Source organism: Grampus griseus, assembly GCF_964374135.1.
Source record: "Grampus griseus genome assembly, chromosome: 21".
Taxonomy (NCBI): Eukaryota; Metazoa; Chordata; class Mammalia; order Artiodactyla; family Delphinidae; genus Grampus; species Grampus griseus.
Window position 1 is genome coordinate 22,399,686 of NC_139015.1, and position 14,692 is coordinate 22,414,377.

A 14,692-nucleotide genomic window follows, 5' to 3' on the forward strand; every position below is an offset into this window, starting at 1 on the left:
CTGGAAAGGGCCCTGAAAATGGCAGTATCCCAAGAAAGGATTCTAAGACGGCACACAAGTGCCCTGGATGCCTGTCACAGAAACCAAGCAGCCAGCCCCCCCACAGAGTCTGCCCGACTCTTCACTCACTCCTCTTGCTGTCCTAGACTTCCAAGGGACCTGAAATGGGGTGTCCACTCCCTTCTTTTTATTCACCTATTCACTTTAAAAATATTCACCGACACCACGAATTTTAAGAACCCAAGAATTTGTTGGTGTACTTCATTCCAAGCAAACCCCCTAAAATTAAAAACTCTGATTTATGCAAAAGAGAAAAAAGATGGTGCTTCCACTTCCAAAAGGATCCATTTCGGGTCTATCTCTCTTAGCTGGGTTCCCCAACGGCCTTGCCAAATGATTCACTGCAGGAAAAGCTGAATTGCGCCCAATTTTTTTACGAGCACCTTATATGATATGGCATTTATCACAGATGATATACAAGTTCTCAGGCAGGTCTATGAGAAAAATGCTTCCACCGCCACAGTGAGTTATTGATCACCAGAAACGGTTGTATTGTTGTGGTTTCAAATCGCTTCAGTGGCCCATGTGCCCAAGAACCAAGTGCGCTCCACGCTCCGTATTCGCGGATGCAAGAATCAGCGGATTTACGCATCCACGGATTTGGGTATCCGCGATGGAGGGAGGGGGTGCTGGAACCAATCCCCGGCAGATACCGAGGGAGGCTGTAATGAAAAAGTAGTCCCTTCCTTTCTTCCTCCTCCCACCCCACCCTGCCCCCTTCTCAGCGGTAACAAACGCAAGCTGATCATCATGCTAACTTGTACACACCACTTACTTCCTAACTGCTTTGACGTCTGCATGCTGTTGTGCTCTGCTGATCCACATTAACATAAATATAGTCTAAATTCACCATCACTAGACTCTGTACTTACATACTCTGAGGAAATTCTCAATAAATACTTTTATTTATTATTAAGCATAATTATTCACCTGTTGGTGGTGACTTAGAAAGGAAAACCATGTCCTAAAAGATTTCTTTAAAAAAAAAAAAAAATCCTGTAACTAAAACAACAACAAAAGGACCGAGCACACAGAACCAGGCACTTCTGGCAAACTTGATTTTATCTTGTCCCTTTCCCTCCCCTCCCTCCCTTCCCCTCCCCCTCAACAGAACTGGGTGGGCACATTTGCCAGGATCTGCGGGTTTCCTAACTTCAAGCCTTACTGCTGAAAAAAATGAGGTAAGAAATTCCTATCTGAAAAGTAAAACTGACGCACAAACCAAAACCCAGGTCTTCCCTGCCTGCCGAGGAAGACATTATTGCTCTAAGTTGGAGTGTTGTGTTTGTTTGCGTTAAATATGTATTCGGAGTCCTTATTGCCATTCTAGCTGGCCCCCCGGTTGGCCAAAGAGAGATGGATGGAAGGAGCTCTGTCGCCCCCTGTGGGCCAGTCCCGACCTGCTGCCCGCACAGGGCGCCACCCAACCCGGGCTGAGAGCCGACGGGTGTAGGGGAGGGAGGATTCGAGAGGCTCTAACAGCTGGGGGAGGTGGTGATGGGGCTGTGCAGATAGGGCAGGCTGCTGGGCGCCGGGTGCCCCCCGACGGAGACCGGGAAGCTGAAGACGAACTGCGACGTAGGGGTGGGAGTGGCCTTGCCCCGCTCGCGCAGCGGCCCCGACGGGCTGGCGGCCTCCACCGCGCAGGACGTGGCCAGCACCTGCGATTCGAACTGCAGCAGCTGCCCCATGAAGCTGAAGTTGGGCGAGATGATGCTCCGGCGCTGCTTCACGAACTCGAAGGCCTCCTCGAGCCTCACGCGCTTCTTCATCATCAGGTAGGCCAGGCAGATGGTGGCCGAGCGCGAGATGCCGGCCTGGCAGTGCACCAGCACGCGCCCGCGGCAGTCCTTCACCGCATCTGGGGCAGAGAGCGGCGCGCCGTTAGCGGCGCCCAGGTCCCCATCCTTCCCGGAAGACGGCTGCAAGCGGCCTCAGCCGGGACGAGGGTGCGGGGAGGACTGGAGAAGAGGGGGCCCTGCGGCTGAACCCCTGAAGGAACAGCGCCTCCCAGGCTGAGGCCGCGCAGGGAGGAACCCACGGGGGGAGGGCCTCTAGAGTTCCACCCCCGCTAGCGTATTTCGGAGAATTACGCAAACAAATGTACCTACGCAAACAAATGTACTACGCTTAGGAAATACGCCAGCTGAAGCTGGCGCAGTCCCCGCACACACGGCAGGGTTTTCATTTGCAGGAACAAAAACAATGACCCAATCCTTCTTTTGTCTCCCTCCCCATCCCCAGAGTCTTATCCTCTCGGCACCTGGGGACGTCCAAGGAAAAGGTCCTTGGCTCTGTAAGCTAACAGCACCTGCTGTTTGCCTAGGTCCGTCAGACCATCCAGGGCCTGCACAACACCCCACGGGCAAGCCTTCCTACTGAGGAAGAGGGGAAACAGGCAGCCCCCCCGGATATGGCCCTTCCTAAGTCCCTCCTTCCACACACCAGCTACACGTGGTTCCCTCTTCCCTCCCATCCTCCCTCCGCCAGACCTGGGCCCAGCACCCGGGCCTGGGAGGACCCAGCACCCTGGCCGGAGCCAGCCTACCGATGTACTCGATGGCCACCATGAACCAGGAGCTGATGTCGGCCTTGTGGCTGTCCTCCACCGGGATGCACTTGTACTGGTAATGTCCTTCAAAGTGGTTCGGGCAGTCAGAGGAGACGTTCAGCAAGGCTGTGATCCCCAGGGCGTCCAGCATGTCTCGCCGGGCTGCGTGATAGGCGCTGCCGAGGTAGAGGAAGGGAAGGATCTCCACGGGACCCCCCTGCACCAGAGAGGGAAAACAAAGCGCCCCACCCCCCACCGGCAAACGTCGTTAAGTGAAAGGCAACTGGGCAGGGGGCTGGGACGTGTGGGGGCGGGGAGAGGGAAGCCAGTCTCAGGTGGGCTTTCATGGGCCCCGGGGACACTGCCTGTGGACCCGGCCCCTCCAGGTTTCCCGTGTGCCGCTCGGGCCCCGGCAGGGAGCGATGGGCTCTGGCCTTTCTGCTCTGCTCTGCTATGGGCCCCACCTGCTGGTTCAGGCAGACCACTTCCCCCGTGACAGATGAAGCTGGCCGTGCCCCACTGTTTGTGACGCGAAGAGCTTACACCCGCTACCGCAGAGCTACGCGGCCTAGGCGCTTATTCGGCTGGATACGCCTTCACTTGGCAGATGAAAGGCAGACGCCATGTCCACCTCACACACAAGAGGAGGCATCCTGGCAAAATGAGGTAACGCTGGCTTCACTAACGACAATCCTCTGAGTCAGATCAACACAAGTGATCTCGGATTTGGGGAGCAGAGTTGCTGGACCCCATACATTTACTCCATTTCCAGCTAAAGGAAAGGGCTGGAAGAGGTGGGCTTGTACGAACCGTAGTGGCATAAGCTGCTTTTCTTCGGAGAAGGGTTGGTTGATCATTTATGTCCATTTAGCATTTACAATTAACTTGTATGGGGGGCGGACAGCCGAACTGTTTTGAATCGGGCAGTCCACATGCTTCTGGCCTCCTTCCTTGCTTGTCTGCACATAACTCTAGAGGCTAAGCCAGGGACGTATGTGTTTATATTCTTTTCTTAGGTGAGGGTAATAAGAGAGGGAAGGGGAAGACTTCCAAGGAATAGTGGACTCCACCTAACATCACACCCCGATACTCAACACATTCTCCCCACATTGAGGCACTGCGTCCAAAGCCTTTGACAAGCAGTCCTCTTCGCACCTGGTCGTGCAGTGGGGTGCCGCAGGAGCTGCAGCCCAGGTCCAAGGACTCAGCCGTGCTTGGGGGCACAGCAGGTGGGATGGCTGCCAGGGCCTTGGTTTTAGAACAGAATTCCGGGTACTCGGAGGAAAACCTCTCATAGCCACCTGTAAAGTAGAAAGATATTCAGGTTAATGGGGTCGCTGAGCCAGCAGGAAACCACAAAGAACTTGAATCCTACCTGATGGAGGAAAGCTGTTGGGAAGCTGGGGCTGGTTGTACCTACATTTGACACTGGGTGGCACTGTGGGCCCAGAGATAATGGCTATGGAGACCTTTTTCCCTGGGATGCAGAGATTACATTCGGCCAAGACTGCATCCCGAAAGCGGGAATGAAAGCTTTAGGGACAAGACTTCGGATTGGGATGCAGATACACAGAGGAGGATGTGCAGGGGAGATGAAGAAGGGATAATTTCTTTACAGTGATGACAAAGAAAGAGGGAATAGCCACTGGGGGTTTCCATGAGCACTTCAGCTGGCCCCTGCGCCCTACAAAAATGTCTGTCATCCCCCCACTACAGCCCTTCTTTTAGAGAGGTTCTCCAATGTGGGAGAGAATAAAAAACTATTACCCTGGCACCGGCCCTTCTGGATCTCAGCAACAGAACAGATACCAATCGCACGGCCCCATGAACAGCTGTTCCATGGACATGGGGCCAAAATGAGAGCAAACGGGCTTAAATCTAAATAAATGCCTCTTGCTACATACAGGTTTGGGGCAAGGGAGGATTTCCTGACCTGAGAGTTGCTAAGCCCTGGAATGGTTCTCTGTGGGGTCGTCTTCCGGGGAAGGAAGGTCGTTTAAGTAAAAAGAGATAAACGGCCAACTTCTCTGCAATAGTGTCAGTGCCATTCAGGAAAGGGCCGGCTGGGCGGACGTGGGCAGAGATGCGGGCAGAGATGCAGGCAGACGCAGGCAGTGAAACACACCAAGAAGAGAGACATTCAGCCTGTATATCTGATTTTCTTGTGATCTCTGGGACTTCCCTTTGCGGGACACTTACCATCTATTGTCAAGGTTTGGCCCTGCTTGTATTTTTATTTTTGCAGTTTCTGTTGGACCAAAAATGGATTATAAATGAATTCAGTAGGGTCTGCGGGTTCTGGAACAACCACTCAACTGATGGTCACATAGGCAGCTAGCCCGTTACGTCTTTATGACTAAGTGATAGGGTGGGTGCCACTGTTCCCGATCACCACTGTGCAAAGCAATTTTCCAACATGTGACGGTTAGTCAATTACTTGCCCTGAATCCCAACCCTAGAAACTTCCGCTTTGGAGAGGAAAGAAAATTATGTTCACCAAGTCATTAAGGCTTCCAGAAACAGGGCAGACATTTTTTCCTCTCTGACTGGAGGCCTCCTGTTTCCCCCACTCCCTCCCTCAGGCTATAAATGGATATTTCTCTGGTCCCAGGCCCTGGCTCCTGCTGAGTCATAATGACCAGCCTCCCTGGAGGGAAAACCTGCTGAGGGGCCAGTACTGCCCGCTTCAGATGTGCTGGTGGCCTCAGTGGACTTCTCGTCGCAGGAGCGGCCTCCCTCCCGTTATCACCCCCATCTGTCCCCTTTCCCTATAAAGCTGTAAACACCGCTGCCCCAAGTGCGGTGTGTGCGGGAAGAAAAGCCAGCAAGTGCCTCTAGCTGAAGGCCCTGGGATGGGAGACTTCGGGAGACGCTGCCCTTTGGAGAAAGCGGAAGGAGAAATGGGTCACTCAACCAACGGAGGTTGATCATCTATATGAAAAGCCATCACTTGTTATTCTAGAGACTTCTACAGGATTTGAATTTTTTTTTTTTTTTTTTTTTTTTTTTTGCGGTACGCGGGCCTCTTACTGCTGTGGCCTCTCCCGTTGCGGAGCACAGGCTCCAGACGCGCAGGCGCAGCGGCCATGGCTCACGGGCCCAGCCGCTCCGCGACATGTGGGATCTTCCCGGACCGGGACACGAACCCGTGTCCCCTGCATCGGCAGGCAGACTCTCAACCACTGTGCCACCAGGGAAGCCCAGGATTTGAAATTTTTTAAGATGATCCGTGTCTTTATTACAAACTTTGACCTAGTAAAATACATTTTTTTCAAAGAGATGCAAGGCATGAGTGGTGCCCTCCAGAAGCTCATCAGCTAGACAGGCAGGCCAACAGTCACAGGAGGGCCAGGGCCCGGCTCCAAGGTCACGGAGGAAGAGCAGGCCTGAGGGCAGCAGGAGCTAAGGAAGCTCAGAGTGGTGGGAAGAATGTTCTCGCTGCTGAGAAGGTACACGACAGGGCACCAGACTGAAGTCCTGAAGAGCCTCGCCTCTGCAGTCGGACTCCCAGGTCTGGGTTCAATCATCGGCTGTGCAGCCTTGGGGCCGTCACTGAACCTCTCTGAGCCTCCTCCTCATCTGTGAAATGTGATGAAGCTTCCAGGCCAGGAGTCTCCCGTGAGGACTGACGGGAACGGCCAGCGCACTGCACCGGGCCTCGGGGAGACGCTCAATGAAGGTTTTCTTTTTTGGTACCTACAGGTGACTTCGGCTTTACTGGCAACTTCTCAGACCCTGGACAGCCTTCTCCTCCTGGGCTTCACTTATTTTTTCCAGTACGCATCTTGAGAGCTGGTAATTAAGACAGCAGAAGAACAGGTGCTGGGCACTTCCTGAGCCCTGAGTGCCCTGCCCAGTCAGGGACATCTGCTACCTCCCAGGGTCAACCGTCAATCAATCCGGGGCGGGGAGGGCCCAGCAGAACCCTCGGAGGGCTCCGAGGCCAATCGCACCTGTGCAGGGGAGGGTGCAGGCGGCCCAGAGGCCAGACCCGGCCTGAGGGGGGCTGTCTGTCGTCACCCCCAGGCTGCTCATAGCAGGACGGAGAGACAGCAACTGTCAGGAAAGGCACCATTACAACAAAGTGGAGAAACACGATTACTGAAGAGTCTGTTCCCTCTGGGGGGTTTTCAGAGAACAGGCAGAAAGGAACCAAGTGAAGAAGCAGATTTGTTCAAGGGACAGGAACAAGGTGAGGGTTGCGTCCCTCGGTGGCAGCGGTGGAAAGGTTTTCCCTCCTGAGCCGTTGCTAGCTTCGGGGGCAGTCTGTGGCTGGTAGTTACAAGGAGCATCACCAAAGGATCTCCTTCTGGGGCCGAGGTGCTGCACTCAGGCCAGGCCCTCGGATGAGCTGAACGTGCCCTGGTGGGCCTGGAGCTCGCAGGCGAGGCAGTGCAGACACAGGAGTGCAGGTCAGGGGCCGTTCAGTCCACACCCCACCCACAAGGCCACACGCCAGGAAGCCACCTCCAGGTATCCCATGCGTGTTCATAAAAATGACAGACCCTCTTAAAAGGAAGTGTTCATTACGTGTCAGGCTCTTCCCACACAGGTATCCAACCAGTAGCCCTAGAGGAAGGCATGACAAGCCCCAGTTTTACAGAAGAGGAAGCGGAGGTGCAGGGCAGCCCGCAGGTAAGGGCGGGACCGGCATTCAGCCCACAGAAGGGGCCTGAAAGCCCCTTTGAAGCTGGCCGTCAGGAGCCCACCCTGCTGCTTGCCCACTGCTGCCTCCCCGGTGGGCCTTCTCTAGGGGCCTTGCCTGCTGGTTTCATCACGCGAAGAAAGAGTTTTCACGCAGAAACAGAAGGGATGTGAACAGAGCACTGCTGACACTTCACCAAACTGCTTCTTTCCGGTGCTTTTCCAGGTAGTCATGGAGGAGTCGTGACCAGCGTTTTTCTATTTAATGAAATAGAATAGAAGCTACTTGAATGCGCTGCATTTACAGAGCGTGTAATTTCATGGCACTGTGCTTTCAGGGTGACGGTCCCCGTCACAGGGACTTCAGCTAAAGCCACTTGCTAGCTCTTCTTCCCCCACACACCGCCTTGACTCCAGCCCAAGTGTGGCATTAGCCCCGTCGGTGTGGGGCTACAGACACCTGGCCAGGTGATGAGCTTACTGGAGGGTACCACTCACGTCTTACATCTCTTGGGAAAACATGTATTTTAAGAGCTCAAATTATGTAATAAGCACACGGATCATTTCACTTAAAAAAAAATTCAAATCATCTCGAAGAATATAGAGTAGCTCTATGCTGGGTCATGGCAGAAATGAAACTGAATTTCTTAGGGTGGGTGGGATTGAAGAAGACTGCCCCCAGCCCCCTCTCCTCCGTGCCTCCCTTCCCAGCCCACATCTGTGCAGGTACCAGAGCCTCGGCCCTTCCAGTAAGTGCTAGATTTAGATCTCCAAGTTTTATCCAAAACTCATGAGAGGGAAAGCTTATTGTCACTGTAGACCCGGAGGGGAGCGCTCTACCCCGTGACCCCTGCAGATGTGCAGGGTAGACACAGCAGACAGGTGTGGACGCATCCCAGCTCCGACTGTGGAAGCCCAGCTAACACATTCCCTCTAAGTCCTGTTTTCCACCCTCCAAATGTAAGGATTCCAGACGATATCATCTGTAAGTTCCAACATTCTGTGATCCTGAACGTTCACAAACCACTCATTTGCAAACTACACACTGACAGCAGGTGCCTCAAGACCTATATTTCCATCTTCTGAACACATTTTCACAGCACAAACGCCAATGAATTCCCACCTGGTTTTCTCCTACGTCCTATTGCATGTAATTCTGTAACAGACATGCTGACTAATTTTGACCCGTTTTTCTCATGTTCTTATTTAACAATATACCTTCTAGTCTTAAAGCTCTCATTTTCTCAACTTCATTTTAAAATTTGAGAGTCTTGGGGGGCTCGGGGGAAACAGGACTATAATTTTCCACTTGATTCCCCTGAGGAATAACTACATCTAAGTTCCATTCTGTGTTCCTTTCATCTTCTCACAGAAACTGTAGCTTTGAAAACTGGCTGGCCTCCTGCTTATGCAGGGGTGGGAGTGAATGTGGGAGAAAGTCCTTGGGAAAGGGCAGGCTGGCGTAGTGCTGGTCGTCTCACCATAATAGGACTCTTAATGGGGTCTGTGATGGGAAAGACTGTCTCTTGGTGGTGACGATGGTCACGGATCTTAACGTGGCTGCCAGGTTTTTCCTGTGACCCTCTCCACGCTCAGAATATCACCGGTTCACAGACAGGGCTCATGGCCTCGCTCTCTTGGGACAGCTTATCAATACGAGGCAAATGTTGCCCAGCAGGCAAGTCTGGGGACATTCGAAGGTCCCTTGGCTTTGAGAACTTCCCTTGATGCGGGTGTTGACCTAGGAAGCGCCCCTCTAAATACTGAGCAGCATTTCCAGTTTAGCTAAATGGGCTTCTCACCTTGGGGCTCGGTGTCAAGACCTCGGTCCCGGGCCAGCTGGGCTGACACCTGATGCCACACTCGGGCTGGACCTTGTTTGCAGCCCCTCCCAGAGTCCTTCTGTGCTATCTGCTCCGTTCAGCAAGCCGCCTTCCGCTGAGAGTCTACATTTCTTCCTCTCAAACTTCCTCTTTGTTAGATGGGAACTGCCTCCCAGCAAGAAAACCAGCTATCTGCTTTCAGATGTTCTGATTTTTTTCAAGGAATTTCTTGGCCCTTTAAAAAGGCCACCCTTTCTCCTCCCTGAGTTCTCTGTGCAGCCCACCTTGGTGGGGACAGCCACCTTTCCTGTAAGCATCCAGGAGAAGCCCAAGGGAGCTGCGATAGGCTTACGGACAATCAGGTTGCCACTCTCAATTTACACCTACACCCTGTCTTTAGTTGCTTTTGTTGGTTGGAAACATCCAGTTCAAATGATGCAAAGAGTAGTGAGTTTGCTTCATTCCTTACAATTCTTTAAGGCTTTCGACTAGAGGTTAGGAATTACCTTTAAGGCCTAATTTTTTTTTTTTTTTGGTAATTCTAACAATTCTTGGCTGTCATGGGCATTGTGTCCTGTTTGCAAGGAGAAAAGCCAGTCCTTTTGCCTTTGGGTGAAAGAGGTGTTCAACCTTAGCGTCCCCCAGGACTCTGCTGTTTGATGCCACTGACCTCCTGGAAACGAGGATGGACAGGGCAAATGGACACAGAGAAAGAAAAGACAGAAGACAGTCACCCGAACCCCACCCATAGCATTCATTACGGGCCTTAGTGGCTGTTTTCACAGGAAGCATAATGTCAGGTCTGTATGATCAGGCCTGGGGACTGCTGGGTAGGTGACTTCCAACCTGGAAGGAGAAGTTGGAGTATTTAGTTGATCTTCCCAGTTTCTCAAAACAGCTCCAGGACAGCTTTTAAATCAGAACTTGAATAAGACTGACAAAGGTCATGGGCTGAGACGAATTTTAGATAGAAGGAAAAGTAAGATAATGTTTTTATACCTGACATCTTCTGCAAAACAGACTGATTTATTTGGAGACTGTGGGAGGTAAAGGAAGACTTCTGTTAGGGTAAGAAAATGCTCTTTTTGTCTTTCTCTATTGACCCAGGGTGGATGGGGTGGGAGCGGTTGTCTAAAACCCTATTCCAAGGATCTATGAGGAGTGAGAAAGGGATTTCAAAGGAGACGTGTACTGTAATAAAATCTGAAAAGCTAAACTTTCTAAACTGTCCCAAAAATGTCTTATAGGATTTTAAATAAAATGAGCTTAAAAAAAAGTTTATCCCAATGGGAAGCTTTTACTAGCCAAAAGACCAGAAAATGTAGTGATTTGGGTTACTGCTTTTAGCAAACCTTGGGTAATATTAGGAAACGTAAAGGCCAGATAGTATTTCATTGATAGAAAGTAAAGTTTACTCTTAACTATGAATTCTTGCCTGTAGTATTAGTTATTAACTGCCTGCAATGAGTAACCAACTTCCTGCCCTTCAAAGTGGCAGAAATGGGAAAATCGGCCTTTAAAAATGCAATTAATTGGTAGAATTAGATAGCCTGTGGCCAGGAAGGGTAATAGAGCTTCTGAAAATGCCCAGCTGTTTTTACTCTCCCTCCAGGACGGCAGACACCAACAATCAGTCTTCCACTGGCTTAATGTCTGACCACTTTTATTCCACACCCACCACTGCACGTGAAATGAGACTCCCAGGAAGGCCCATTGGCTGCAAAATAAAGGAACAACTCCGGTGGGAAAAAAATTACCCAACCCCTAATCAATTAAGGCATTTACTAAAGATAATCTAAGGGGCTTGTCTCCCCCTGTTTCCCTTTAGTTCCCCGTCCCCAGCTCCCCCCTGCCCATGAGCCCACATTTCCTGCCATTCCACTTCTCCAAGGAATGAGAGTGCAGGAGGCATGGCTGTCCTCCCCCAGAGGCACGTTCCCGCAGCGCTGGGGGAGCAGACCACGCCCATTTCCTTCTGCCCTCATTAGGGATGCCTTTCCAGTAGAAGTCAAGAAGAAACAGGACCTGTGTGGAGAGCGCCTCTGCTTAGCACATAAATGAAAATACGCAAGTTGAATAGACTAGGACCCAGTTAACCTCAAAGATGTTCTACCACCACTGCAGAACAAGCTGGAAGGAGCCCCCCCCCCCAGCCCAAACTCTGTGAATTTTAGGCGGCTGCTTCCAAAGGCAGGCTCCCTTTGCTCAGAAAAACCCAGCTGAACCTCTCCTGGCTCCTCCCGGGGGGCCTGTTCCTGGAGAGAGAGAAGTTCGGTCCAGGCCTAGACACTTTCCGGCTCAGAGGATGCGGACTTTGAGAGGCAGCGGGCCGTCCTCCCTGCCCGCACCAGGTCAGACAACAGGAGGCAGTGCAGGCCTCGGGAGGAAACAGCCCTTAAAACACGCCTTTTCCGTGGGCCAGGCACCTCGCCAACCGCCAGGGGACTGTCGTTTTACCCAGAGGCTGCCCGTCCAACGCAGCCTTCACATTAGCATCTGCCTTGCGCCGGGCGGCCGGTCCGCAGGGCGGCTCTCGGTACAGGTCTGGCTCCGGGCTCTCCCGGCGGGATTCGCGGGAAACAGGGAGGTGCCACGAGCCCGAGGCGGAAGCCTTAAAAATCTGTCTCTCTCCCCGGGAGCGGGGCCTAAGTGTCTGCGCGCCCGGAAACCCTAGGGCGGTCCTCTCCGGATTTCTTCCAGGAAGAAAAACAAAACAGAACAAACCCAGACCCCACGTGCGTCTGCCCTACCTCGAGAAGGGTCCTGTGTTCAGGGCCCGCGCAGGCAGGCGCGCGATCGGGCTCCAAATCAGGAGCGATCGAGGTCAGCGCGGCACGGAGAACACCCCGGCCAGCCCCTGCCACTCGAAGGGACTTTGGTCCCAGAGACGTTTCTCTCCTCGTCCCCACGAGCGCCGGCACGCCGGCATCATGCAAGGGAGTGCAGGAGGCGTGCGTCAACAGCCCGGACCCCAGCCCGGCGCTCTACCCGGTTCGGGGCCGCGTGGCTCCCGGCACAGCTCGGCGCCAGGGCAGGCGGGGGCCCCGGGCCCCCTGCGCCCAGCTCGCCGGGCTTAGCGGTCCTTCCGGTGCAAGGCCCTTCCTGGCACTTTCTCTTAAAGCGCTGGGAGGAGAAGGGAGGAGCGTTTGGTTTAATCTGAGGTGCCAAAGGCCGCCCTCGTAGAGAAAGAAAAATCAGCAAAATCGCCTTAGTAGTTCAACCAAAGGTCAACAGCAGCATTTCCCCAGCAGCTGACAGGTCAAATGGCCAGGAAACAACTGCCGAGAACAAAGTCCCCCGCTGTTCACGGGGGCAAGCCTGGCCCGCCGGCACTGGGCAGTGTTGTGCTTTTTGGCAGGGGCGGCGGGGAGAGGTTTCCGCCGCGCCTCCCGCCCCATCTCCCTTCCTCTCCAGTGAGCGGGTCTGGAGAGGGCAGGGCAGGAGGGAGGGGGACCAGGGGCGCCGACAGGGAAAGGGGCGGCTCTTTGATAGCCCGGGTCCGAAACGCCTCTGGACTTCGGAGGCCAAGACCCGCCGCGGGCGAAGGAACTCGCGGAATGCGGCGCGGGAGGAAGGGACACTGCGCGGCAGGGGCCCCAAGCAACCCGCCAGCTCCCCGCCGCCCGACGCCCGGCAGGTGCGGTCGGCGCCCCCGTCCCTCCAGGTACTTGGGTAGCCCTCAGCCCTTTCGGAGTTTCCGACTTGCACATTTGACAAGACCTCCCCTCCCCAAGAGTTTCGCACTTAAGCGCGCGCCGCCATCTGAGAGTCGAGTCTGAACAAAAGGTCGCACTTGTCGCAGTCTGAGGCCCCGTCCCGCCTTGCGTTCCCCAGATACTCGGACCTCCCGCCTCCCGCTCCGGAGCCTGGGGATGGCGGGAGGGGTTGGCGACCCTCCAGCTGGAGCTCGGAGTTGGGCAGCAGGGGAGGAGAGAACAGATCGCTCCACATCAGGCCCGCAAGCCGATCTTCGTTTTTGCGTTTAGAAAGGGCTGGTTTCCAGCCGGACCCGCAGGGCCCATCCCATCCCGCGCTCACCCTCCTTCACCCCCTGCCCCATGTCTCGGGATCTCTGGGTCGGACTCAGGGCGGGGCCCAGACACGCCAAACCAACAGGCCTAACCTCTCCCCCACCTCCCGCACCGTGGCACTTGGGAGCACTTCCCTGGACTCGAAGGTGGGCAACGCAGCTGAGTCGCTTCGCCCGCAAGACCAGACCGTTAGTGGCTGTAAACAATCGCAGAATCGTCAGGAAGGGTCCGGAATTTCAGGTGACGGAGCCCTCACCGTCTCTGAGGACTTCAGGACCTCGCGCTTGCACACAAACACACAGAATCCTTGCACACCACGCGCACACACCAGTACGCACAAAGAAGTGCGCGGGGGGGGGATCCCGCAGCCACGAGTCCCTCCAGGCACTTCTTTCTCCTGCCCACTAAGGCTCAGGCAGCGGAGCTCCGCCGCATCGACCCTCCAGCTCGCGCCCGGCGCCGGCGTTTACCTTTGAGCAGGCAGATGTCGGTGCGCTCGGCGTTGCGTCGCAGCGCCTGCACCACCAGTGACACGGTGCTGTCCTCGCGGAGGCTCTCGGCGCGCGGGCTGCGCTCGTCGTAGACGATGACGGCTGAGTAGAGGCCGGAGCGCAGGCGGGCGCGGACCTCTTCCTCCGCGGGCAGGATCTGCTCCAGGCTCACCGAGCCCTTGGCCCGCCGCCGCACGATGGTGTTGCAGCGCACGTTGACTGAGCCTCGAATGTAGCCGGCGCTGTGCGCCAGGAACGGTCGGCAGTCCAGTAGCAGGCACTTGCCGCCGCTCAGCAGACCCAGGGCGCCGTGGCTGCCGCTGCCGCTGCCGCCCGCGCCGCCACCGTTCTCGTCCCGGTTCATCAGCCTTTTGAGCACGCTGCAGTCCATCTCCCGCAGCTCCTCCACCGTCACCATGGTCGCCAGGAACCGCGGCTGCTGGGCACGCGAGGAGGCGAAGGACGCCCGGGCCAGCTAGGCTGCAGGAAGGGGCGAGCGGGGGCTAAGGGAGAGCGCGGGCAGAAGTGGCCGCAAACTTGGCCCTTAGGGGCTCCCACGGCCGAACCTCTTCTCCCGGTCCCCTTCCTCCCACAGACTCGCAGTTACATAGCAGTCCGAGCGGCCTCGGCGCCAGGCAGCACGGTGCCAAGGGGGAGGTGGCGGTGAGGGGAGTGTGTTTACGGGAGAGGACCAAGGGCTTTTTTCCGTTGTCGCCTCTATTGTATTTTGCCCGTTGTGCTGCTCTGGCCGCCGTTCCCCACGAACTGCCGGAGCTCCGCGGTCTGCCCCAGCCAGAGTTTCCTCTCCTCGGCTTATGGATTATTAATGCTCCTCTGCTCTCCCCCGGGAGGGGGCAGATTCATTACTACCTCGCGAGGCCCCGCCTCTTTCCATTCTAGGTCGCGAGCCCTGCTCCGCCCCCCGCGCTCGCTCCCCGCCCCCTCGCGACTCCCCTCGCCCCGCTGGTCCCACCCCCTCCGCCCGCCCGGGCGCGTGAATGGAGTACCGGCCGCTAGCGCCCAGTCACGGGGACGCGACGTCACAAAGAGCGGAGTAAACAGGGCGCGCGGCTCTCGCCGCCAGGCCCATTC

The 14,692-nt window shown here is 55.2% G+C and overlaps 1 protein-coding gene across 1 annotated transcript; it reads right to left on the minus strand.

Moving 5' to 3' along the window:
- Nucleotides 1–617: 617 nt before the first annotated feature.
- Nucleotides 618–14,293, minus strand: DUSP4 (dual specificity phosphatase 4). The gene is made up of 4 exons (XM_082680330.1): nucleotides 13,580–14,293; nucleotides 3,767–3,912; nucleotides 2,609–2,828; nucleotides 618–1,921 (listed from the first exon to the last, which is right to left on the minus strand). Exons 1-4 carry the CDS (start codon nucleotides 14,016–14,018, stop codon nucleotides 1,536–1,538), a joined length of 1,191 nt encoding a protein of 396 aa, XP_082536456.1. The 5' UTR covers nucleotides 14,019–14,293; the 3' UTR covers nucleotides 618–1,535.
- Between the last annotated feature and the right edge of the window lie 399 nt (nucleotides 14,294–14,692).

Bases quoted from the DNA above. Each gene is read 5' to 3' on its own strand.
- DUSP4 (XM_082680330.1), bottom strand. From the start codon at position 14,018: ATGGTGACGGTGGAGGAGCTGCGGGAGATGGACTGCAGCGTGCTCAAA. The intron at 3,913-13,579 runs GTAAACGCCGGC...TCTACTTTACAG, and splicing joins CGACATCTGCCTGCTCAAAG to GTGGCTATGAGAGGTTTTCC. The intron at 1,922-2,608 runs GTAGGCTGGCTC...TCTCTGCCCCAG, and splicing joins GGTGGCCATCGAGTACATCG to ATGCGGTGAAGGACTGCCGC.